General features: G+C 43.4%; 1 protein-coding gene and 1 long non-coding RNA gene across 10 annotated transcripts in view; one reads left to right on the top strand and one right to left on the bottom strand.

Annotated features, from left to right (window-relative positions):
- AMPD3 (adenosine monophosphate deaminase 3) overlaps window positions 1-4,386 on the bottom strand; it is a 44,979-nt gene extending 40,593 nt beyond the window's left edge. Inside the window, exon 1 of one of the 7 annotated variants that reach the window (XM_074335991.1) lies at window positions 4,269-4,386. Coding sequence is in view for 1 of the 7 variants with exons in the window: in XM_019728990.2 (XP_019584549.2) it covers window positions 2,874-2,895 (22 nt within the window). In the remaining 6 variants the exon portion in view is untranslated. Of the gene's footprint in view, window positions 1-2,873; window positions 3,009-3,231; window positions 3,469-3,603; window positions 3,743-3,828; window positions 3,877-3,993; window positions 4,013-4,268 lie in introns of those variants that run through there. The other 6 variants (XM_074335992.1, XM_074335990.1, XM_019729036.2 and 3 more) reach the window with 6 other exon arrangements.
- The window catches only part of LOC109446057 (uncharacterized), a 118,589-nt gene continuing 94,978 nt past the window's right edge, over window positions 3,428-27,038 (top strand). For all 3 annotated transcript variants that reach the window (XR_012497508.1, XR_002137134.2, XR_012497509.1), the window contains exons 1-2: window positions 3,428-3,563; window positions 19,306-19,425. This is a non-coding gene — a long non-coding RNA (uncharacterized LOC109446057). The remainder of the gene's footprint in view (window positions 3,564-19,305; window positions 19,426-27,038) is intronic.

Below are 27,038 nucleotides of genomic sequence, written 5' to 3'. Positions count from 1 at the left end.
ACACTGCATACCATAGTCCCTTATGGGGATTCATGTGCAATTCCTACCAGCAGATTCTAAACACCCGAGATGTCCTTCAGTGAAGAAAGCCACTTAACTTTGTTTAACCCAACACATGTATTTGACCCCCTACCCCACCGCTATCACCATAGGAAAAAGCACCTATTAATATCCCATGGCATGTGTTTTGGAAAATGCCTTACACTATGAGCCTTCACTTTCCAACCTAGAGAAAGCTGCCCTCCTGGGGCCCAGCAAGGGAGTGAGACCCACTCCATCAGGACTAGACAGAGATGGGCAGACATGGCACAGGTTGGGACAATGGCTAAGGGTTCTATTAGAGCCAAAGAGCAACAAGAACCTTCGGAACAGTGGTAGTTTAAAAGGAAACTACAGTTCTGTCTCAAGAGGGCAAGCTTCACTCGGAACCTCACAATCCCACCTTGAGCCTAACATATCACTCCTCCTCATGGCCTAGAAGTCTCCTTGGACTGAGAAGCACAGGTCCCAAGCTCCAAGCCCTATTTCCCTTCTGAAGGACAATTAAGACAATCTATGATACCCAGGCCCAGGGCCTGCATCTCCTGCCCAGGAGACCAGACTGCACTCACTTTTATCAATTAAGTGCCCCTTACAAGCCCCAAAGACAACAAAGGCTGGAATCAAATTATGTTTCATAAAAAAAGACACTACTCTCCCCTCCCCAGAAGGATGCTGTGGGCTTGCCTGTAATGGGTTCATTTACCTTATTGTTTCTGACGTGTATATAACTCACACAGGAGAAGGGCAAAGGGGCTTCACCTGCTAAATATCAGCTCCATGACAGACCTTCTCCACTCATTCACTACTGTGTCCCCATGCCTGGCTTATAGTAGGCAACAGTAAACATCTGTTGAGTGAAGGCATAAAATAACAAATGAGCTAATGATTAATCTACTCATAGCAGGCTCAAGAGTCAATACAATGAATTGTTAAAAATATGGACTCAAGCCAGACTACCTAGGTTTGAATCCTGTTCTATCACTTAGTTACATGACCTTGGGCAAGTTCCTAAACTTCTCTGGCTCTGTTTTACTCCCTATAAAATAGGTTTAATAACAGTACTCACCTCATAACTTACCAGGACAATTAAATTGCTTAGCCTATGTAATGTGCTTAGAATAGTACCTAGCACATAGTATGTTGTTTACAAGTTTTATCTATCAACATCATTGCCATCATATCAGGTACGAGAGAGTCCAACTAGGAAAATGAACATGACGTTTCATCTAGACACTGAATCCTTTTATTCAACAATATTTATGGAGCACTGTTTTGTGCCAGGCACTCTCTCACGCTTCTACTTGGGCGCAAGGAGAAGGAAACCATGTTTACATGTGAAACCAGATCAGGAGAAACAGCCTTCTTTATGAATGACACTTCTTGCGGACTTTGCAAGGCCAGCACTCCAGCCATGCGCCCATCCTCTCATGCCGTATCCCCCTCATATATCAAAGCCCAAAGCCCATCCTGGATATGTAGCCAGCATATAGAAGAACTAAGAGATTACTATATTTGGGGGCTGAACCAGGAAGGTCAATGAGTAGATTTAAGGGAGGAAAGGGTACCTCCTGCTTATCTCTAAGGATAATTTTTATCTGCCCATGACATTTTCAAGATCTGCAATTGATTCTGAGGCATTTGAAGAGTGATTCACCTAGTGTAAGGACAAGAAACACAGGGCTCATCTCTCACAATTTCTTGACCTAGCTGACAACCCCTCACCCCTTATCCAGGATCTTAGGACTGAGGTGGGGCTAAGGGTGGGGTTGACAGGCCCAAGAGTCTTCCAGCAACCCACCCAGGCAAGCCCCGTGGTTTTTAGATAAGGCAGCCTCCTATCATTATCTTCACAGAGAGCCAGGCCCTCAGAGTTGCAGCCAGGCCAGGCTAACTACCACAAACCTGCTATCACCACTCAGAGAGGTGGGAGCTGACAGGGGCTGTCTGCCTGGCTCCATGGCTTGACTACCACCCAGCATTAATGCTTCACAGAAGCATTTCTCCTCTGAGCGTTCCAGCTGCAGCCAGCTTTTCCCTGAAGATAGCCACATGTTGGTCACCACATCCAGGGGGACAGCCAACAAGAGCTCAGGACCATGTTAAAGTTCATCCTAGTGCTTCCAGCTTTCACTCAGCTCCTTTGCTAATTTGTCATCACCAAGCTTCCAGGCACATACAAGGACCTAACAGTCTGGGGAAAAGACACTCTAGTTAGCAAGCATCTCCTACTCCAGGGCCGCTCAAAACACCCCAGAGCCATCTTCCAGCCAAGACAAGCCATTAGCAGCTTCCCTGGCAAAGCAGCTGCCAGGAAGTTCAAGGACAGAAAGCAGACTGCCAGAGCGCAGTACACCGCCCTTGCCAGGAGAGAGCCAAAGAGGTAAGGATGAAGGCCTCAAACGACCCCATCACCATCACACTGTCAACTTGTCCATCCTCCTACCTCCAGGTGGAAATCCACCTCAGCCGTTGGCATCTGGCCAGTCCTCAAGCACCTAGAAACTTGTCCTGGCGCTTAAGTGGCGGCAAGTCCCGGGTCCCTTAATTTCTCTAAACCTTGTGAATCCAATGTAGGCCGCCAGAGAGCTGAGATGCCACTGAGGTGACGGCTCACCTGGGGCCTCTGGAGCCCAGGCCACGGCAAGGACAGGGGCAGGGGCAGAGGCCAGGGCCCAGGCGGTGGATGAGCCTGCGTTAGGCGGCGCCGCCTCGATGAGCTGGGAATCCTAAAACCAGGGATCCCACACCAGAGCGCTCCGACTCCCGCCCTGGGCCGCGGGGTCCGCGAGGCGCGGACCCAAGGTCAGCAGCGCAGGATCGCGCGCACTCACCGGGTTCAGGGCACAGGGACATGCCGTGGGCCCGAAGGGGGCGGCCCGCAGGGCTGGAGCGCAGGTGGCAGCGCTGGGCAGCGCGCGCAGCAAGCGCGGAGGAGAGGGCTGCGCCGCACTGCAGCCAGCTGGGGCCCGATCCGGGCTAGGCCGCGCCCCCCGCCCGCGCTCGGCGGGAACCCGAGGTGCAGCACGCGGCAGCGGCAGGAGGGCACCCACAGCGCAGGGCTGCGGAGCCCCCGCCCCAGAGCCCCCGCCCCAGAGCCCCCGCCCCAGAGCCCCCGGGCCCGCCCAGCGGGAGGAGGAGAGCCGCAGGGAAGAGCTGGCGAGCCGCGTGCCTCCTCGGTCGGTGCTCTACCTGGGCGTGGAGCCTAGGAATGGCGAGGAACCCGCAGCAGAGGGGCGCGGGCCGGGCCGCCGTCGCCGCCACGCAGGTCAGCCCTACCCGCCTCCAGCCAACCAGGCCTGCCGCTACCTGAGCCCCCGGGCCGCGCTGCCAACGGGAAACTTGAGACGCCAGAGGCGCAGCGGCTGCCCAGTCCCTCGGCCGGAAGCGCGCCCGCTTCAGCCCGGGTCAGACTCCAGCAGGCTCCCGGGACCTCGACTCCGCTGCCACCCGCGGGCCCCGAGGGCGCTTCCCACGTGTTAGGATTTGTCCGAACCTCCTCCCCCGCCGGGACTTTACCCAAGGTGAGATTCTGGGGTCGCGGCCCCCAAGCAGGTGACTTACTCCCTGTAGTTGAACGGACCCACAAAGTATAGGTTTTCTCCCAGGCGTCCGTCTGGTCCCTTGGGTCACCTTCCTGCAGCTCCCAACACACACACACACACACACACACACCTTCTCCAGTTCCCTGGCTTCTACGCCCGCCCCTCCAACTCAGCACTGAACACACACACACACACACACACACACACCCCTCTTCTCCAGCCCTCTGCTCTTTGGCTTATATACCTGCCCCTCCAAGTCCACACTGACCGCCTAGTTGCCAAAGCCAGCGAGTACTTGGTAACCTCCCTCACTTTCCTCTCCCCAGTATTTGAACCTGCTGACCACGCCTTCCGTCTGTAATACTTGGAGTACACAGTTTCCAGCAGTGGCTCAGGTCTCCCCTCTCACCAAATTTTGCACTTTTCCTTGGTGAATGCAGCTTCCCGGCCTCCACCGCCTGACTTTTGATGGTGTGTTCCCGCAGGTCCCACAGCGGCCTGCATCCTCACTCACTTGGCTGGCCCACTGGGGATCTCACCCACTTTCATGGTTTTAACAACCTCCTGCCAGCTAATGACTCTTGAACCTCATCTCCAGCCCAGAATGCTCCAGAGCTGCAGATGGTGTAGCCAACCTCCTGGGGCACATCTTGACTAGAGATTTCTAGGCTCATGAAAACATACCCAAACTCAAACTCCTAATTTCCTCCCAGGAATGCGCCAGAATCTGCTCAGTGCTCCTGAGTTTCCAGTCTTAGTGAATGATAGCACCAGCCCTCACTCTCCCAGGCAACACTTGGGAGTTATCTTGATTTTCTCTTTTTCAACTCTCACATCAAATTTGTCACCAAGGGGGAAATGAAACCATTCGTAGTGAGCACCCACTATCTATCCTCACTGTGAAAACCGCTTTCACAGTTGTCTCATTTAAGCACCAAGTTTTATTCCTTATACCTTGTAGCCTCGTATTTGCAATTTACTTATTTATAAATGATATGCACATGCAACTGTATTAATATATATTATAAAGCACAGTAAAAACCGTTAAAGGATGTGGTAAAGATGAAACAATTTTAAATTATTTCATTTTTAATGAACGGTGCAATATACCTTTTTCTTTCACTTTAAAGTTATTAGCAAAAATCTGTTTAGTGAGAGCAACATGATTCCAAAGGGTTTTAATAAATCTTAGTTTAATATGAGACTAGAAAGTATGCTTCTAAATACAGTGAATATCCATACTTGGTCCTAATGGCTGTTATTGCAAAAAAAAAAAAAAAAAAAAAAAAAAGATACCTTGCAAAAATAAGTATATCTATATAGAAGAATTCTATCTTTGACTACACTTATTAAGTCATAATGCTCACTGTTTAAATCCCATCTATTAATTTTGCAAATGTGAAATTCCACCAGAAAACTCTGCATGAAGCCAACCTTCTCAATGATGTTTTCATCAGTTGTTCCTGTGGATATTTTTGACAATAAGATTGTTTTTAAAAATCTTGAAACTCTTCATTTGGAAGATTGTAAAATGGGTTTAAAAGTATACTTAAATTTTGAAGACTGTGACTATGACACAGTTTATATAAGTGACACTGACACAATTTATTTTGGCATTAAAATTACATGATGATGGTAACAGTTCCAAACATAAATTTTCAAAGTGCTTTCCTCATATGATTCTTTTAAAACATAGTTATATTCATGGCTAAAATATTACCTTTGCCTGAAGGGATACATTGTGTGTGTGCATGTGTGTATGTGTGTACTTGTGACAGTCACAAGCCAGCACATAAGCGCTCAGCAAATTTGAAATACTTGTCCTTTTGTTAAAGAAACACATCTTTTAAATTCTTTGCCTGGAGATAATCAGTAAACCTTTGAGTAATATAAAGATTTTCAGTCTCATTTCACATCTCATTACAAAGTATTATAAAGATTCTGCTCTATTTTAAGAATTTTTTCAAATTAACCTTATTATTGACATCCTGTAGTGCTCTTTTAACTTGTGTTTCTTCATTGTTTCTTCATTCTAAATGAATGATGCAATAGATGAGTTTTATATTTAGCTCCTCCCTGTCCCCCAACCCTCAGTTTTGTTTTCCAGTCAGGGCATCCATTCCATCAGTGTTTTTTCTTACGCATAAAAACCACAGCATGTTATATTAGGTAAGTCATTCATGTTATAAGCACATCTTTTCTTTAGTAGATCCCAGAAAGTATTTCTTTGTGAATGCCGTCATGGAAAAGTATAGCAAAGACTTAAGGTGAAACATGTTAGCATCTTACATCCAACCATGTAGCTAACCTCCACAACACATCATGTGTACTAAAACCTTTTCTTCAAATCTTCAGCAATGTTTTCTGTATGTCTTTCTACAGAATGCATTTTTATGTGTTGCCGTCTTCTCTGTGTACTAATTTCATCACTTTAAATATGCCATATAGGACAGTGTTTTTTTTTCCAATGATATTGACTGGCATTTTGCCTTTTACTATTAAGTAAAAGATTTTTATTCAAAAGAGATTTCTAAATATGTTTATTACATTTAATAATAGTTCACAAAAGTACACAACTAAGTATTACATGACTTAGAATAGCCCACCCCAAAAAATTGTAGAGGTTTTTCTTCATGCTCTGGCTGTATAGAATTTACATGTCATGCTAACCATGGTGGCATATTTGTATCATTATTAGCTAATACCTCCAAGACCAATATACCCTTAGGTTGGTTAACTATAGTGATGTAAATCCATATTTCAAGTAGTCTTATATATAAATTTGAACTTTTTTCTGGTCAGCTCCATCGTCAGAGATATTATCATGTAAGTAGTAGAAAATTGTTAGCTCTGCCATTTTTTCTTAGTTTGCTTTTGCTTGCACTATTCATATTATTTTCAATGTATGGATTTCTTTGCAAGAATCTTTTCAAACTACTTGTCCCTTTTGTGATAATTGGTTTAGTTAAATGATAGATGATATTTTAGGGGTCCAGATAGATATTTTGGGGGTGGGATATTCCAAGTCACCCCAAGATGTGTCTCTGTGGTATGCAGATTGTTTGACATAAAGGCAACTTTAGCCATAGGCTCAAAGACACTTCTGCCCTCACCACCTGAACTACCTAGAAGAATTTGAATTAGAGGCCTTGCCCATGAGAGGTTATCAGAGATAACTTCTTTTGACCTATCTGCAGGGCAGAGCAAACTTCTATTTACCTGCTCTTCTTATCATCCTTCAATGACCTTTTGATGTCGCTAAGGCACCCTACCTCATCTCTAGCTCAGGATGTCTTACGTGTATATCCATGTTCCCTTTCTGTCTCTGAACCTCTCGTGCATGTGGGGTCTCTGACTCTCTCATGTATGTGGGGTTTCCATACATCTGTATGTATTAAATTTGGTTATTTTCTCTTGCTAATTCTCATATAGAACAATGGGTTTTTTATTATTAGACCAGCCAGAAGAACCTTGAAGGTGAATTTTGTTCTCCCAAAATATAATCTGCCTATCTACCACCTGGGAGACAAGTAATTTGTAATACCTCACAGTTCACTTGAAAGCACCTGGACCAGTAAGGGTACCGCCGTCACTGGAGTCACCCCCCTGCTCCGTACTGTAGAAACCCCTCTCTTCCCTGAGGACACCTCTACTGTGACACATGACATGGACATCTGATGCAAGAGCTGAGTCAGGGTACCTGTGTCGATCCATATAGTGAATCTTAGTTTATTTTTACACTAAAACAAATACAAACTGAAGTTTTCATTTTTCTTTTACATCCCAATGGATCATCCTTCACACCCACTTTAAAGATCACTGATTTAATCCGTACCTCCCATCACCTCAGTTCAGTGTAAACACCAGCTAACTAGCCTCTACCAACACAACCACCTCCCCTCCCCACCCCACCACCAGCACCACCCGTCTCTTCTCCACGCTTCTGCCACCAGGGGCAGACGTCCTACAGCCTCTGCTCTCCTTCGGTCTGCCCGTTGCTCCTGTCATTCAGACTAGAACCCCTTGGAGTGCACCAGGACCGGAGCCGGGTGTTACCTCTAAACCTCTAATACTGCTCTAACTCCTGACGCCATTGGGGACATAGGGGGAAACCCAAAAGGGTTTGGGGTCAGTGCTCCTCCACACACACACACACACACACACACTAATGCTTTCGTCTGTTGTTCCACAATACACACACACATCCAAGATGGGCATGGCAGCCTCCAAATGCCCAATCTCTCTGTCTCTGTTTATAGTCTCCCCAACTACAGAAGCCAGAATCTCTCCCCAGGAGAGGTTAAGAGAGGGGCTCTGCTTCTGAGAGGACTTTAGCAGAGCCTCATCAAATAGATCCAGTTTTCAAAACAAAGTGCCCTGAGGCCTTCTACTAATTGAGTGGACTGAAATCATGGCATATGGTCTGACAACAGGGCAGAAATCAGGAGTACATGGTACCTGGGAAAAGAGTGCCAGGGCAGTCTTCCTGGCTCCCGGTGTGGAAGGGCATTGTGGCCTCCACTGATGCTGGGGCATAATGGGAGTACAGCCTTCCCCCACCTGCCTGTTCTTTCCAGTTCAAGATTCAGTTCCCTTCCCAGGGATTTAGTGCCCATGCAGTCAGTCAGTCAGCCCTAAGCAAGCTCGAGTCTGACAGTGGGTATAACAGTCCTCTTAGAGTTAACAACTGGTTCCGTCTTTCTGAAATGGGTTTCTAGAAAGGAGAGAGTGAAACCAGAGCACTTTGAAAATTAGTGTGAACGAGAGCTAGTCTTTAGACCCAGAGCACGTGCACCCAGGATTGGAACTGGAGCTCATGTGACGAGAAGTAAAGGGAAGATGTCCTAAGCACCGTGCCCAGGTCAGGAGAGGGAAAGGGAGAAAGTTCAGGAGAACTGGTGTTGAGTCTTGGAGTGACTGGGAACCTTGGAGTCCCTCAGTCACTCTTCTCTGGACTGGAGCAAAGGAGGGTCAATGAGTGGGTATTTGAGGCTTAGGGCCCACGCCACATGACCGCGGATCACTCTCAGTAGTCGGGGGGCTGCTGCTCCCCAGGACATGCCTGTCTGCTGATCAGCACATAGTCTCAGTGATTCAGTTGAAGTCTAGGAATTAGCAGTCCCTTTCCCCATCTGAGAATGGTCTGTTGTCTCTGCCTTCCCTCCAGGACTCTGTGCAAGGTCATCCTAGGCTGTTGCTCCAGCTTACCACTATCTCATTCCCACGTCCCTGTGTCTTTCCTGCACTCCAAAGCTCCACTCTCAGCCTAATTATTATACGATTCAGTGAGACTCTGCAGTTGGACTTCTATAGATGGGAATTATAGCCTTGCACATTTAACCCACTGAACTCCCTAACTCATCTGCCGCCGACTCCCTTGTCTCTTACCATATAGTTTGAAATTCAGATGTCAAATTCAAGCATCACCCTAGCCCTCTAAAATTATTTGGGAGGAAAGAAAGGGAGGTGGGCAGAGAAGAGCCTCAGATGAGGCTGTGACCTCTGCCTCCCAGAGATGAAGTCTCCCCCACAACCTCCTACACACACACACACACACACACACACACACACACACACGGTCCATACACATTCCCAAGACCTTCAGGCTGCAGCTTCTAGCATTTCTAGTCCCAGGCTGTCTTCTTCCCAATCCCTGATTCAGAACTGCCCGCCCGATCATTCACTGAGCAACAGGGTCAAAGGCTGAACCAGGAGCAAGAGTGTATAGCTATGCTGTCACAGTGTCTGCTTCCCAGTTGGTGTGAGACTCCAGAAGGCTGGCCACCATCAGTCCTCGACAGTACCATTGGTACACAATCCATCCTCAGCTCCGGATTCTCTCGGGGACATCTGGAGGAATCGGCGCTGCTTAAATTGTATCATAGGGATTTTTCCAGTTCTTGAATTTCTGTTATTTAAGAATGATTTCACTGAGGATAAAAACACCAGAGGACTCTGCATAAGAATTTGATTTGGGAAGTCAAAAAATTGTGATGGTTGCACAACATTGTGAACGTTGACTAATGCCACAAAATTATACATGTAAAATGTGTACATAAAACTGTACACGTGAAGATGGCAAATTTTATGTTCCATATGTTTTACTACAGTAAAAAAATTATTGAAACAACAAAAAAGAATCCAAGAAATGAATTTTTTTTTTTTATAAATTTTATTGGGGAACACTGGGAAACAGTGTGCTTCTCCAGGGCCCACCAGCTCCAAGTCATTGTCCCTCAATCTAGCTGTGGCGGGCACAGCTTACTGGCCCATGTGGGAATCGAACCGGCAACCCCGTCATTCAGAACTCGTGCTCCAACCAACTGAGCCACCCGGCCGCCCCAAGAAATGAATTTTTTAAAGAACTTATTTCACAGCTCTGCTGTTTCTTTGTATCATTACATGTGAATGGGCCCAGGACAAATGGCTTTTTTATCAACTATCCACCTATCTCCAAACCTTCAGGAAAAGTGGTTTAAGAGGTGCTCTGAAGGAGCAAAGAATGAAGAGTTGTGTTCCATTTCGGGAGGATCCAGGAAAGAACGGAGAACAGCTGCCAGAGGACAGCCGATCAACACATAACAAGGAATGAAAACCCAAATGTCACTATGACACAGAAGCTTCACCCAGAAATCCTCAGAAATCTGGAGAAAACTGGATAATCCCCAAACACCTTAGGGTGGGCAAAGATTCCCATAGTTCATGATTTGTCTAAAGGTTGAATTGCCGAGAAAACAAAATAAATCAGTTTAAAGTCACTGGTGTCTATCACCTGTTAACATTTCTAAAAGGTAAGCTCCAATCACTGGCCCATCTGTATAGTTCATATCTAATCACATTCCACATAATCCCCACTTGAACCAGATCAATTCCTAGTGACCCTATAGCAAAGTTCATTTACTTTCTAAATAAACATAATGAAAGCTTATGTTTTACCAATAATTTAGTATTCCCAAATGTATTAGTTGGAATTAAATTTAACTGAGAGTAACAGAGACCCAAAATAACAGTGAGATAAGAGAAAAGTTTATTTCACTAAATAGTCCAAAGTTGGGTATTATGGGTACTTCAAAAATCCTCAGACTCTTTCCATCCACCACTCCACCATCCTTTGAATATGGCCCTCATCCTTGTTGGAATTAGGAAGCAATGCCCCTTCCTCTGCTAAGAAGAACCTACAGCTAGAGCTTTAGCCATTACATCTATGTTTCATGGAACAAGAAAGAGGAAGTGCTGTGTGGTAGCTCTATGTCTAATTTTTTTGAAGAACATCCATACTATTTTTCATAACAGCTGCACCATTTTGCATTCCTACCAGCAGTATATAAGGGTTCTAATTTCTCCACATCCTTGCCAACACTTGTCTTTTGTTTTCTTGATAATAGCCATCCTAACTGGTATGAGGTAGTATCTCACTGTGGTTTTGATTTGCATTTCCCTGATGATCAGTGATGTTGAACATCTTTTCATATACCTGTTGGGCTTTTGTATGTCTTCTTTGGAGAAATGTCTATTCAAGTCTTTAGCCCATTTTAAAATTGTGTTATTAGCTTTTTGTTGTTTGTTTGTTTGTTTGTTTTGCTATTGAGTTGTATTACCATATGCTCCATCAATCTCATTTCTGCATATTTATCCAGAAGAGTTGAAATCAGGATCTCTAAAAGATATTAGCACCCCCATGTTCATTTCAGTGCTATTCACTATAGCCAAGATGTGAATGCAACCAAAATGTCCATCGGTGGGTGAATGGATAAAGAAAATGGGATATATGCATTCAATGGTATATTATTCAGCCTTAAAAAAAAAGGCATAGATGAATCTTAAGAACATTATGTTAAGTGATATGAGCCAGTCACAGAAGGACAAATGCTGTATGACACCACTTATATAAAACAGTGAAACTCATCGAAGCAATGAATAGAATGGTGGTTGCCAGGACCTTGGAGGGGAGGGGGAAATGGAAAGTTGTTAGTCAACATGTATAAAATTTCAGTTATGTAAAATGAGTAAGTTCTAGAGATTGTTCAATACTGTGCCTATAGATAACAATACTATATTGTACACTTAACCTGTTAAGAGGGTTGATCTCATATTACGTGTTCTTAACATCAAAAAAAAAAAAAAAGAAAAGAAAAAAGAAGGGAGGAATGAAGAATAAACGGCAGAGAACACGTGCCAAATATCTTTTAATAAAGCCACTATGTCAGACTTCCACTTATCTCCAATCAGCCACACCGAGTAACTTTGTAACACCACTGACATTGATATTTATTCTCTCACATATAACTTCACCAAGGCATAGCCTTCCTTTCCAAATATAACTGCCGATTTTCATGTAAGCGCAAGGTTACCAGAATTATATGTTTCACCTTTTCTTACTTGGGAAGCCAGTCTCAACATGCTTTAAAAGTCCTTCAGGCAGTCAACCATGAAATACTGTTAAAACATCTGGTACTCGGTGCTAGAGCAATGGTGATGCTCAGAACACAGTTCCTGCCTTTGTGGAGATTATCAGCTAAGGAGCAAGACGTGACATTGACCAAGTGACCACACAAAAACATGATTTCCAACTGTGGTAGTGCTGAGAAGAAGTGAAAGTTGTATCAGAGCATAACAAGAAGTCCTGAGCTGCTTCCACGTATGAGCAATGAGAAGAAGGTTCTAGACATTGGTAGACATCACGAATCACATGTGCAAAGGCCCTGGGAGAATTTAGGGGAGCAGTACCTGAATCATTCCCCCAACATATACTTTATTTCTGTCATGTATTCATGATTGCACATTCTGTTAAGTTTACACAATAAAGCTCTATTTCCAATGTGCATAAATTCCTTATTTTACTGAGGGAAGTACCACATAGCCTGGGTAAATAAAACCAGATTTAGTGCTCCAGGGTAGTATTCTTTTTAAATGAACTTTTCTGATTCCTGTCATTTTTTCCTGCATTTATTAAATTTATAACAAACCTGTTTTAAAATTCCTCATGCCCATCCTTCCCGACCCCTGTGTTTTCTGAATATTTCCAGTCTGTCTTTCTCAAGCATTCCTTCCATGTGAGTATATTCTGAAAGTCAGTGGAGAAGATGGAGAAGACAGGCCTTGTCCCCATGCTGTTTTGTAAGCATCTTCATTTCTTCTGCCAAAGTTATAGAGGGGCCCACTAGTGCCAGACCCTGTGCAGGCATGCCAGGGCTAGGTACCAGCCGTCCCACCTGCTCTTTCTTCAGTGGGCTCCAACTTTAATCATTCATCCTTCTCCAGAGTCTGGCCTTCTCTGTAGTCCTTCTCCAAAGAGCAATTGAAATAAGATCTGAGTGGTGTTACTGGTCCTGGGCTGTGGTCTCTAACCTTTCCTGCCTCCTAGTAACACCATCCCGCCCCCTCTTCAAATCAGATCTATCAAACCTCTACCCGTCCCACTGTGTTAGGCCTAAATGCATTGCCAAATTCCATTCCTACCAAGAATCTCTAAAGTACGTTAATGAAGTCACAGTCTCCATCCTTACCTTTTGTGCTTTCCTCATACACCTCCCCTGCAGGAGTCCACTATTTAGACCCCTGTCCCCATCCTTCATCTCCAGAGCTGATGATTGCTGAGAGCCAGGGAGTCACACAGGGCCTCCTCAGAGCCATCAACAGAATGGTGTCTATCAGTAGGGTGCCAGCAGCAAACAGATGATACATTCATATTAAGATAGTTGATTTGATAGATAATTTAATAGAGGGACTACTTACAAAGATGTGGAAAGGGTGTAGGAAGCCATGAGGATGTGTCCAGTACTCAAGGACTAGTAATGTCAGGGTGTTACCTCCCCAGCCTGAAGGGACAAGCCAAAGAACAGCTGTGCTGATTACAATGGCAGGTTTCCAATAGAGCCAGATTCCAAGTTACCTTTACTTGTCTCATGTTACCTGGCCCACTCTTTTGGGCCTGTTAGGCCATCTTCCTCACAGCCCAATCTTACATCTCCAGACCTCTCCAAAGATCTCAGCCCTCTGCAGGAGTTACTCTTCAGCACAGGGTGTTCCTGCCTTTAGCCTGGCCTGTGGGCCTCCCTGTGAACCCGACGACTTCAGGCTCCTGGCTGAGCCTGTCCACCCCTCTCTCTTCTCGGCTGAGGATCCGGGAACAGTCCTAAGAGTCACCACCTTGGCCCTCTCACCTCCCTTGCCTTTTCGTTGGCTGGTGACAGGTACCCAGTCAGGCTGAACACTGAAGTCACGGCCAGTTCTTGTGGCAGCCTGATGTGGAGGTCTCTGACCCTGCTTTTCAGACCAACACAGTTTGGTCCAGCTTGTGATTCATGCAGCTAAGTCGAATTTGTTTTCGAGTTATACACCAGGAGGGAGAAGGATCCTGACCACCATCCCCTCCCTGTCCTCCAGGGGTCACTATTACAGAGAACACAAAGCTAGGTGGCCTAATCCTCCCCGAGAAATCTCAGTGCAACAGCCCTGTTTTGATTCACTTTCCATTGTAGCCCCTCCCTCTGAGGCTGGGCCAGGGCAATGTGTGCAATGTGCATGAGCTGGACTCGTTCCCAAGAGCTTTCTAGATCCTTCTGAGAACAGACTGCTGCCTGCATCCCCATCCCCACAACTGCTCCAGGCACGCCCAGATGCATCTGAATCTGGCAGTCCTGGTTCTCAGGGCACCAGGCTTTCTCACCAGGCCCGTGGCTCTCTTACAGCTGTTAAGGCCCAGCTCTGTCCAAGCAGTCACTTCACAGACTTTCTGAATATTCTTTCTGTCCAGCTGGCAGCAGCCCAGTTTACTAAATGCTCTCTGTCCAGTGGGTGGGATTTCAGGGAATTGCATGTCCTTCTTATACCCCTTAGGACTGATAACTGTGTTTTTAAATAGGAAAAAATTTGAATGTGATAACATGTTTACCAAGATCACATAATAAATGCCCATGAGAGAACAAGAAGTATAGGACACAGCAGGATTTCAACTATGTGAAAAATAAAATATATAAAAACCTGAGCATATTTAAAAAGTAGCAGGAAATTTTTTTAAACTGCAACTCTGGATTCTGGAGAAAAAAACCTCTCAACTTAGAGGTCCTGCCCTGACTCTCCAACAGGCTGCCCACAGCCCCATTTCTGCCCCAGACCTCTGGGTATGCTCTGGTCAGTAGGAAAGCCGCCATGACTAGGACTTTGATATTATCCAAGGTAAGGAAAGGTGTATGTAAAAGCTGGAGAGTTTGGGGATACTCTGGAATAGGAGGGCTGGAAAGAAGAGAGAATATGAACTGTGAGAGAAGAGTCTAAATAGTGAAGGGAATTCAAAAACTTGGTAACAGGACATGGTCAAATAAAAAAGACAATGAAAAAATTTCCTATGAGATGGAGGGGAAGACATATTAAGTTTCAAGTTGTTTCCTATTCTGTGCTGTTCTGTAATAACCCTCTATTACCACATCTTCAGTTAAAAAAAAAATCTCTTATAAGAAGAATCTCATAATATTGATATTTGGAGGAATCGAAGAGAAGAGATCATGGCAAACTGCAATATGGACCAATACAGGAGCTGATGCAAGACAGTCCTCTTGTATAAGCCAAGATAGGCTAGGCTATTGCAAACATATACAAAACAAACAAATAAAACCAGTAGTTTAACACATCAGAGTTATGTTTCTTATATTGCTTATATCACAAGCCAATGCAGGTCAGGTAGCTCTCCTGCATGGATGGCTTTCATCAAGTGACTCAGATTCCTGCAGGTTCCATCCCACATTTCCACTATCTATGAGTCTTTTACTACTTGCTGTGTGGGAGAAGGGAGGTAGTGTGGCTAATAACACTAATAAGGCAGTGCTTAGAAGAAAACATACCTTCAAATCGATATCTTAAAAAGTAAGAAAGGTTGAAAACCAATGATCTAAGTTTCCAACTCAAAAGCTAGAAAAAGAACAGCAAATTAAACCCTCCAAAAAGTGGAAGGGAGGAATAAAGAACAGAAATCGATGAAATAAAAAAAGACATGCAATAGAGAAAAATCAACAAAGTCAAAAGTTTGTTCTTTGAATAGATTAAATAGTTAATAAATCCCTAGCAAGACAAATCTAAGAAGAGAGAAAACACAAATACCAAAATCAGTTATAAAAATGGGATATCACTACAGACCTTACAGACTTTAAAAAGATAATGAGAATATAAACAACTTTATACCAAAAATTGACATTTTACATGCCAATATTCATGCCATTAATTTGGAAAATGTAGGTGAAATATACAAGGTTTTAAAAAATACAGTTTACCAAATCCACAAGAAGAAATAGAAAATACCAATAGTCCTATTTGTATCAAAGAAATTAAATTTGAAATTAAAACTTTTTCCATGAAGAAAACTATAGCCTCAAAAGTCTTCACAAAAATTAAAGGAATAAATAATACAGGTCTAAACAAATGCATCAAGAGACTAGAAGAAGAGGGAAAACATCCAAACTTATTTGATAAGTTTGCAAAACCTTGATACCAAAAGCTCAGAAAGACATTACAAGAAAGAAAGGTTACTGGCCAACATCTTAGGCTGGGAAATTTAGATGAGCACATGGTGAGCTTATTGGGTAAATAGCAACAGTCACCACCACAGTACACATTAAATATCCCTTTCTTCTCTTATTTCCACAAGTAGAACACCGTCAACTGCTCCTTATGAAAGACGATCCAAAGTCCAGTCTGTCACTGCATTTTGTAGTACCCTCCATCAGTAATAGATGTGACTTCTCTTAGACTGAAGACCTGTGAACTACAAACGCAAGTAGTCTGCCTGTACTCAGGCCAACATACAAATATTCAATGATGGAGCAGGAATAGGATAACTTCAATAAGCACCCCCATTCGAAAAGGGGAAAACTAAAGAGACCCACAGTAGTTACTGGTCTGCAGATAACACTGGTATTACAATGCTGAAATATCAATGGGCAGATATTACAAAGGATGCCTACCCTGGACAGAAACTCTCTCATCCATTGTTCTTTGTGATCTTTGGCACCACCCTCTGAGTGGCTTCCCCCTAGACACTTATTCTCCCTGGCTACAACTAAAGAGGTTGTTGGGGAGAAGGCTCTCCTTAGGGGCTGTGCAACTTCCTGCCAGAGGTCTTTCTGAGGCTTAACTAACGGACTCATGCTTTTTACACAGGCTTGTGGTTTTTTGACAATACAATTTTCTCAAAAATTTGGAAAGCTTCTGATCTATTTGCATCCTGACCGTTTCATTTGCCAATATCCACACTCAACATTCCTTTTGTAAGACAGAATTTTCAAATTTGCTTTATTCTTTTATCTTCTTGCCCCCAAGCTCTCTTTTTCCATGTGAGAGTGATTTCCTTGAAGCTAACTAGAACAAAGGAACACATTCTTTATCAGATATTTTCCATGATTCACTTTAATCCACTGAGACATTTTCTTAGGCCTTTGTCACTCAAAGCCTTTGAAAATCCCATCTTACTATTTGGAAACTAGAAGCAATCAACTTTTTTAACTCTGCAGGCCTCATTCTAGACTTTGTCTATTCCATTAAATTTCTGCTGGCAAAACAGCCAGTTCTCTTCTGTTTGTTTGTTTGTTTGTTTGTTTGTTTGTTTGTTTGTTCTGAAAAGCTAGAATAATTTGTTAAATGGCCCCTCTGTGCATCTGTGTCTCACGTAAATGCAAAGATTTGGTGTGATTCCTGCTGAGCCTTGTACAAGGCATGCACTCTTAGACATCTGAGCTACTCAGATGAAGAAAGTGTACAGTTACTGAAATTCAGTGACCTTTTCCTTTCAGAGTAAACCTGACATTTTACTATTACACTAGGTTGTTATATACCTATAGCAGAAGCTGTGGGTGACCTCTCTGCTCTCCCCTTTGGTCACTGGCGTGGTTCCTTTCTGGGTGTGGGAACTTACTCAGTAAAAATAAACTACTTGCACCCAAATCTTTGTTTCAAGATATGCTTTTAATAAAATCAAAATTATTCAAACCTGCCCAAATGAATAGAAAACAGCCAAAGCTATGCACTCTAGCAAATCACTCAATATTCATATATTAGTATATTGTTGGCCAGGATTGTGAATCTTATTGTTAAGGGAAAGGGACCAAATTTATTGTGCCTCTGTTCTTTCTTTTATTTTAAATTGAGATATAATTTGCATATCATAATATTCATCCTGTTAAAATGTATACTTATACTCACAAAGTTGCGCAACATGTCAACATAAGAAATGTCCAAACCTGTAGAAAATTTTAATGAGTTTATTTGAGCCAAACTTAAGCAAAATCTCAACAGATTGAGAAAATGCTCCAGAGAACGGCAGTTTTGCAGCTTCTTTTATGCATTAGAATAAAAGGAGGAGATGTAAGGAGGGTTACATGAAATCTATTAGTGGTAGATTAAGAGGGCAGGAGGAAGCAAAGCGGGAAATCTCTGGGATTGGATAAAAAGTACAATGGAGAAACATACACTTCTTTTACATTGGTGGGTACAAGGTTGTTCGTAATTAACATTTACAGCACATAGAGATAGAGATGATAGGTGGGAAACAAGGTAACAATGAGGGGTTCTATGGTCTCCGACTCTGGTGTGCCTGAGGAGTCTGGAAAAGGAGATTACTCTCATCCAAGTCAGGGATGGTTCAGATGTCTGATCACTGCACTGTACACCTGAAGCTGAAGCTGAACAATAATGAATGTCAACTACAATTTTTTATATATATGTAGTTACAAGAAGTGGAGTACAGCATTAGGAATAGAGACAGTGGAAATGTAATGGCTGTGTGCGATGTCAGAGGGATAGTGGATGGGGGAGGGGGGTTGTCACTGTGTAAGGGATATAAATGATAAATGTCTGTTACATTGTTTTGTATACCTGAAAGTAATAAAAAAAAAAGGGAGATTACTCTGACATTTCAAAGTTATGTTGTCTTAGATGCAAAAAAGACAATAGACAGGCTCACTTAGGTAAAGACTGACCTTTGTTAAAGAAACTACAGGTCTAGAACGTGACTGCCGTGACTACTCACTATGACTCTCTTTTAGTTAGGATTTTTTATGTTCAGATCATCCTATGTGGTTACTTTTGGTCTCTGAGTTTGTAAGTCCCACCACGCAGGCCTCCCCTGAGCTTGTCAGGTTGAGTGTATGGCCCCTTTTACATCCACAGACAGGAGGAGGTATCATGGTTAAGTGGCATGGAATCTGGAGCCGGGCTATCGGGATTCAACTCTTGGATCTATTACTTAATAATTATATTGCCTAAAGTACCATACTTAACCCCTATAAGCTTCAGTTTACTCACCTATAAAGTGGGGGTTAAGTAGCACCAAACTTCTAGCCTCCTAGGTTTATTCTCAAGATGAAATTAGACAATCCATGTAAAAACAGTGCAGTGCCCAGCACCCGATAAGTGTATAATAGATGTTACCCAATGTTAGTTAAAGAGCTGGAAAATAATGGGACAGGAAATAAAACCGTACAGTGAATGTTATTGCTGTTAATGACATTCCTTCTGCATGCCAGATCAGAAACGTGCTTGTCTGGGGCTCCAAGCAATGGCAGGAAAATGCAGTCAGACAGATGAGGTGCTAATGGGCCTATTTATGTGAGATGCGCAGGCATCTGATAATAGTTTTAGCTCTCACAAGTGCACGGTCCAAGTCTCAGATGTTCCCCTAAGGACTTCGAAGAATTGGAGTGCAATGTAAACACAATCACAATTCTGCCCACAGGAGAGAGGAGCTGCCTGCCCCATGGCAAGAAGCTTGGACTCCACTTTGACTGCCTCTGATATTCCAAAGTACTTGGCTCTGTGAAACCCAGGAGGAGGGAATAGAGAGAAACCAGCAAGTGTAAGTCTATCAACACAACTCTGAGGGGGACTGGACTACGGGCTCTTGTTGCTGCTGCAGCTAAGAGGTAATGGTGCGAGGGGACCAGAGAGATAAATTACTCACCTGAGCTATGTGTGGTCAATCCAGTGTTTGGATTCAGGGTCTTCATCTTAGAGGTGACAGAGTACAGTGGTTAACAGCACAGATTCTGGAGTCAGACTGACTGAGTTTAAACCCCAGTTCTTCCTCTGAGTTCACTGTGTGATTCTAAACCAGTCACTAACTCCTGCAAACCTAAGAGTCCTCATCCGTAAGTTAGGATTTACATTATTTTTTATGTTGGCTGTCTTCTATTTGCCCCTCCATATCTACTCTCCACCCTTCTTCTCTACATGCCCAGGGCCTCCATCACTCTCTGGCTTCCAGTTGTGTCCAAGAAATGAGCAGATGGGAGGAGAGTGAAATCTTGGTATTTATTTTCCTCGATTCCACACTGCTCGGTTGCTGAGGGTTGGTTGTGACCCTCTCCTTAAAAAACCACAGCTACTTTTCGGGCAGTCTTCTCCTTTCAGCTTTCTCCAAAAGTTCCAGAAACCACTATCTCCTCTTTCCTCGTCAGGCCTGGCATAGTAACTGCTCCTCATGTCACTAGCCCCAACATACTGCAACACCCTTTGTTCTTTCCGTAAAGTCTCCCTGTTTAATCCTTTATTGAATGCTTTTTAATTACCCCACTTTTGAGTATGCCAGGATCCTGACTGATACAACCACGTGCTTGCAATAGATACCCCTTTGGGCGGTCAACTGGCTCTCAGTGATTCCCTGGTCTTCTGAGAACAGCCCTTACACAAAGGTGGGGACCCCCCCCCATAGCCATATCTGTGCTACATGGCCCTTCAACCTGATTGGCCCAGGGATAGATACCTGACCGAAGGTGGGCCAATCAGATTCTCCCACAAAGGAATGTGATATTTGGAACAGAATGATAACAGGAACTCTCATTCATTGCTGGTAGGAATGCAAAATGGTACAGCCACACTGGAAGATAGTTTGCAGTGTCTTACAAAGCACACTCTTATCATACAATCCAGCAATTGTACTCCTTAGTATTTTCTCACATGAGTTGAAAACTATGTCCACACAAAAACCTACAGATGGATGTTTACAGTAGCTTTATTTATTTGTAATTGCTAAAGCTTGGAAACAACCAAGGTGTCTTTCAGTAAGTAAGCAGATAAACTGTGGTACATCCAGACAGTGGAATATTATTCAGTGCTAAAAAGAAATGAGTTATCAAGCCATAAAAAGACATGGAGGAAACAAATGCATATTACTAAGTGAAAGAAGCCAATCTGAAAAGACTACATACTATATGATTCCAACTATATGACATTCTGGAAAAGGCAAAACTATGGAGACAGTAAAAAGATTAATGGTTGCCAAGGGTTGGTGGGACAGAGGGACGAATAGTCCGAGCATAGAAGATTTAGGACAATGAAACTACAGTAATGGATACTATTATACAAACGTGGATACACATCGTTACACATATTTGTCAAAACCCATAGACAACGCTAAGAGTGAACCCTAAGGCAAACTATGGACTTTGGTGATAATGATGTGTCAATGTAGGTTCATTGATTGTAACTGATAGGTCGGCCAATAAAGGAACGTACATGGTCAGGCAAGTTAAGAAAGTTAATTGTGAGAAAGAGAAAGTCTATTTTATTAAGAGAAAGTCTATTGGGCTGAGCAAAGACAGCTACAGTCCGGGCTGCATGTCTAAAGGAGACTGCTGCCCCGAGGGAGGGGGTGAGGAGGGTTTTATAGGGGCTGTGCTGACAGGTGGCATTGTTTGAATAGAAAATGCTGACTGCCTGTAAGCCAGTAGCTGTTTTGTGGTGTTTTCTGTTATCGCAAGTTTGGCTCTGTCTGCAGGTGCAGGCCAACAGATATTTTGTTGTTTTCTTGCAGACATGGCACTGTCTGTAAGTCAAGGTCTCTGAGACCTAACATTCAGAGACCTAACAGTAACAAATGTGCCACTGTGGTGTAGGATGTTGATAATGGGGAGGTTGGGGGTGGGGTGAGAGGTATATGGGAACTTTTTGTACTTTCCATTCAGTTTTGCAGGGAACCTAAAACTGCTCTAAAAATGAAGTTCACTAGATTTTTTAAAGCGAAAAAAAAAATTGGAGCTAATAATTGCCTCACAGATTTTGTGTAAGTTAAATGAGTCCATGTGGTCTCTATTAAACTTTAATGGGTTCCCATAGGACTCAGGTCTGGAAAGTTAAGTAGAAGTTCTGAGCAAATCTCAACTGGTTCTAACTTCCTGCAGCAGAGAGAATATCAACAGTACCTCCGACTGGTGCAGTCCAGGACTTAACATGCAATTTGGTCTCTTTGTGTTTCCTCATTTGGAAACTGCCTTGCCCTCTTCCAAGGGAGTCTTGTGAGACTGTCAATCAAGTCATGAGGAGGAGGAGATGGGGCAAACAATGGAGCTGGGCAGACAGAGCACTCCATCCCCTAGATACAGGGAAACCCAAGACATCTAAGCAAAAACCAGTTGGAGTCCTCTGAGGAACTGGTTGAGCTTCTAGGGGTCTCTTCTAAAGTCGCAAGCTTAACGATCCTAAAAAGCCTGGAGTTTCTGGGATTCTTTCAACATATGGAGAAAATGTGCTAGAAAAGAAATCCAACATAGAGGAAAGTCATCCCAAGAGATAGAAGAAAATAGAGAAACAGATTGCTGGCAAATTTGGGGGTTTTTTTGGTTCAGCTATTCTAGAAGCTAAAACCTGAAGTTTTCAGTTATGAGAGCCAACACATTCTCTTTTTGTCTAGGCTAACTTGAGGTGGATACCTGTTATCCACAGCAGGAATAGTCCTACCTATCATATAAGCCTTTCTTCTAAAATATTTAGGTACTTTCAGTGTTATTTCCTTTATCTTAGTAAAACCTCTGGGAAATGAATGGGTGCTGAAAATTTTCTTTCCATTTTTTTCTGGTACAGAAAAGTAATATGTTAAGAAGCTTATCCAAATTTACATAGCACGTCACTGTTAGTGCCAACTGTAGAGTACCAGTCCTGTCAGGGCTATTTTGTGATTTTCGTGAGCCCCTGACATTTTTGCCTTCATGAGTTTCTTCCTCCACAAAATGATATTTTAAATTCCATTGTTTGAATGTATTGGTATAAAGACAAATATAATCCTAACTTGATTCATTATCATATATTAATTATTTTTAAATTCTTTTTTTGTTCTGTATTAAAAGAAATTAAAACATTTTCATGGGTCCTCGGCCCTACTGAGTCTAATGGATAAATGACCCTGAGTCCTATTTGTAAAACAAAGTAGGAAGAAGTATAGAAATGAGATGACATATATGAATATACTAAAGTACTCTGTTAACCATAAGTCACTGAAAAAATGTAAGGACTATTAATTACTAAACAGGAGCTCTCAGGAAAGTAATGTAAGTGTGTGGCCCTCGTATGTGGTCATGAAATGGTTAAACAGTAAAACTCTAAGTGGCTACAAAAGGGGGATGCTTATGGTAGAAACCCAGAGGATGGGGAATCAATGACTTTGGACATTACGGAGCCTTTTGCAAGTAAGCATCCACCGTGTCTGCTGGCCCCATCTCAGGGCATGGCCCAGCATGAGGCACAGCTGAGGAGATGCCAGTCTTAAGCACAGCTGGAGGCTGGCAGAGACACTCAGATGTGTCTAGTCCCTGCTCTCCAACTGGATAAGGCTGGCAAAGGCCGCCTAGAGGGACGAGTGCCAGGGAGGAACTTTGGGAGCAAGGCTACAAAGCGAGTTTTTATCCAGGTGGCCATAGGCAGCATGGAGCCAGAAGCACGGACCAAATGTCAGATGCAAAAGGTAAAGTGAAGCCAAAGATGAAAAAAATGCCAGGTCAGGAACAGCAGGGATCAGGAGCGATCCACAGTGTATGGCGCTGTCAGGAGAGGTCCAGGTCCCCAGCTCTGAACCAGGGGACACTGCAGGCCTGTTTTAATGTCGTGCTGAGTCTATGGTATCTTAAGCAGTCCATGCGGAGCCAGACATACTGGATGAAAATAAACCTCCTCCAAAACATAGCCACTGAAGAGTTTCTCTTTTACTGTGAACTTTGAGCAACTGCTATTGGAAAGATTGGACATTGCCCACTCTTGATATTAAACCCCATTTCAAGAAAGTAAATCATTTCCATGCAGACAACATAGTATGTGGACACCTTGAAACATAGAACAGGATTAAGAACTAAAACCAGGCTAAGGCAACACAAGAAAAGGATGCTGACAGAATCAGGACTGTGGGGATTTGCCTGCCGTCTCTGGCTATTGTTGTCACAGTCCCCTTGTGAAGAGCGATTAGCATCACTCACTGAACAACAGGTCATCTTCTCTGTGGTTACTTGCGTGTATATACATTTGCTGAAATCCTCTTGTATAGTTCTCATCTCCTAGTGTCAGCTTAGTCATTCTAGATTAACCTTTGCATTGCCATTGTAGAGTGCCAAGAGAAAGCCCTTCTCTGGATATGGTAATAAAAAATAAAAAAAATCTGTTATTATAGAAAGACACCTTGGCCAGGTGAGTTCCAACAGGTAGTCGCTGCTTAGATCCTGGTACCTAGATTGAGCAGACCAGGGAACCACTCTCCCCACCTACATCCTTAGAAACTGTAGACCAAGCCAGAATGTTAGAGAACAAGGCCTGAACGGGCCTCATTACTATGTGGGTGTGCCACATATTATACAAGCACATGGATTAACTAAGAAGCAGGGTTTGGACTAAGAACTGGGTCAGACAAGAAGGGGCCCAACAAACAACAAGTACACACATCACTGAGTACATGGCACGGGAACTTGCCAGCCAGCTGTGCTGTGAAGTCAATAAGAATGTGTTGCTGGGAGATGCCCAGTCTCTGCAAGACGACGGAGTGTTTTTCTCGCCATGCCTCTTCCATGAGTCACTAAAGGACTGACAATCCCAGTCCCAGGATGACAGGCATGGAGGGAGGAAGCTTCCATGGTTGGGGGGCACAGCTGGCTTGTGCTATCCGGGGGTAGAGCCTGCCCTGAGTGGTACGCAGTGGAGGAGGACACGCAGGTTTCCAAAGCGTGACCCCCCCACTGCCTTAGTTCTGTAAACATTCTGCAGGAGCAGTGTGACCCGTCTAGAGCATCAGATCACTCGTAGAAGAAATGTGCGCAGGCGCACGGCTGCCCTCCTGGCCTTCTTCAAGAGGTTCAAGTTTTATCTCACCCTCTCTTTTTTATACATATGTTTGTCGCTATTTTTATTTTTGTTGTTTCCCCGAAACCCAAATCTTCAATAACCACAGAGAACCGTGAAGGCAAGGAAACTGTGATAGTCATTTCCCAGACTACAGCCCAAAGTCCCGCAAAGAATTTGTGTCGAAGCATCTGCTTTGAGCCGCAGACCACAGATTTCAGTGTTAACATGGAAACAAATGGGCTTCTTTTAACAATTCTCTTTAAAAAAGAGCCACAAGAGAGCATCCTGTGTGTCACAGTCCTGGACTGTCCTACACAAATGAGAGATGAGAATCAGTATGTGGCGCAAACAACACACGCGTCCTTCCTTTGATGGTCTCAGGCCCCCCCGCCCCACCCCCCAGCCATTCTGAGTGTCACGATTGCACTTGATGGAGCTGGCTGACCACGTGGAAAATTACCCAAAAGAAGCTGTGAAAGATAGTTGCACGGAAAGTTACATAAGGTCACAGTGAAAAACTGTGCTGCTTTGGGCAAAAGAACAGAGCAACATCTTTGCAGAGCCGCGCCACTGAGCCAGCTCCCCACTTCTTGTCTTCACCTTTACTCTTCAATTTCTGCTCACTGACCCTCTATAAAATTCCCAGACTTCACGTAATACTCTGGCCTAGAGTGAGGAAAGAAAGTAAAAGTTCAAGAGACCATTTCAGAGGTATCTGTCCTGCCAAATCCTCTACTCTGAGAACTGACCCTGTTCCTAGTCCCTTTCGCTTAACTGGTTATTCATTCATTTATTGCACAAATATTTATTGAGCACCTACTGTATTCCCAGCACTGTGGCATGTGAAGATTCAACATATGAACCAGACAAATGAGGGCTCTTCCTTACAGAGTTAATTTTTTAATAGGGAGAGTTCGATGATCTGTAAGTAAACAAATAAACCGACGAGATAATTCTGTATAATGATATTTGCTATGAATTTTTAAAACCACAAACAAGTCAAAGTGATGTTCTAGAGAGTGATTTGGGAGAAGGGCTGCCTACTCCAAATAAAATAGACTAAAAAAACCTCTCCGGAAAGGCGACCATGAACTTACGCAGGAATGATGAGGAGCTGCGGCTGCAATGAACATTCTGAGCAGAGGAAAAGCAAGTGTGAAGGTCCTGGGGTAGAAATGGTAGAGCAACAGAAAGGCCAGTGTAGGTGAAGCCTGTGAAACAAGGAAGGGTGGTAAAAGAAATCCGCAGAAGAGCAGAGGCCTTGGTAAGGAACTTGGGTTTTATTTTAAAAGCCACAGGACATTACTAGGGAATCTTAAACAAGGGAGTGGCATAACCTGATAGGATTTTTTTTTTAGTACAAACCCCTTTCATATTTTAGTTTGCTACTGTACAGCTAATTTCTAACTTAAGGACATGCTTACAAGAAAGGTTAGGAAGTTACTCCAATCCATTCATAAATCTAGTTTTGACTGAACTTTTAAATAACTTTTGATAATTAGTGCATCTTGGCTCTTGGATTTCAAATGAGATGAAGGAATCTATTTTCTTTTTTATCTAGAATTATGGAAGATTTAGCCCCGTCCTAAGAGTTTCTCCCAATGAGACAAACACTTTGGAGAATTCCTTAATTCTCACAAAGAGAACACATGTTACCATATTCTCCCATCACTGAATTTTAAACGAGTAAAGGGTTGACCTATATTTGTGATTAGGTCAGGGATCAAAATAATTACTATCTAGATCTTGCTTTTTCTGCAAAGATCTAGATAGTAATTATTTTAGGCTTGGAGGCCATCTAGTCTCTGTCATAACCTCTCTGTGGTAGGAAAGCAGCCATAGACAACACACAAATGACTGCATGTAGCTGTGCTCCATTACAATTTGACTTATAAAAACTAAAATTGGAATTTCATATCATTTTCATGTGACATGAAATGTTATTCTTCTTTTGATTTATTTTCAAGTTGTAAACACCTTTCTTGGTTGATGGTTAACATAAAAACAGGTGTCAAGCCAGATTTAGCCAGCAAGCCATAGTTTACTGACTCCTGCTTTAGGTGAATTAGGGCCTGATAGACATTTTTAATGCAATCGTTTCAGCCTCAGTGTGGAAGGTGGATCATGGGATGTGGGGAACAATGGTGGAAGCAGGGGAGTCAATCAGGAGGTAATTGGCATAGTCCAAGCAAGACCTAATGCTGGTGGCCTTGGCAGGGGCAGCAACGGAGTTGCAAAGAAGTGGACACAATTGTACATTGTGGAGACCCTGACGGGGCTTGCTGATGTAGTAAATGGGAGCACAGAAGGAAAGAGCAGAGTGAAGCATGGTCTTGGGTTTTGGTCTTGGACAACTGGACATATGGGACATAT

Source organism: Rhinolophus sinicus, linkage group LG06, assembly GCF_036562045.2.
Source record: "Rhinolophus sinicus isolate RSC01 linkage group LG06, ASM3656204v1, whole genome shotgun sequence".
Classification (NCBI taxonomy): domain Eukaryota; kingdom Metazoa; phylum Chordata; class Mammalia; order Chiroptera; family Rhinolophidae; genus Rhinolophus; species Rhinolophus sinicus.
This window is presented reverse-complemented; position numbering and strand designations above follow the sequence as displayed.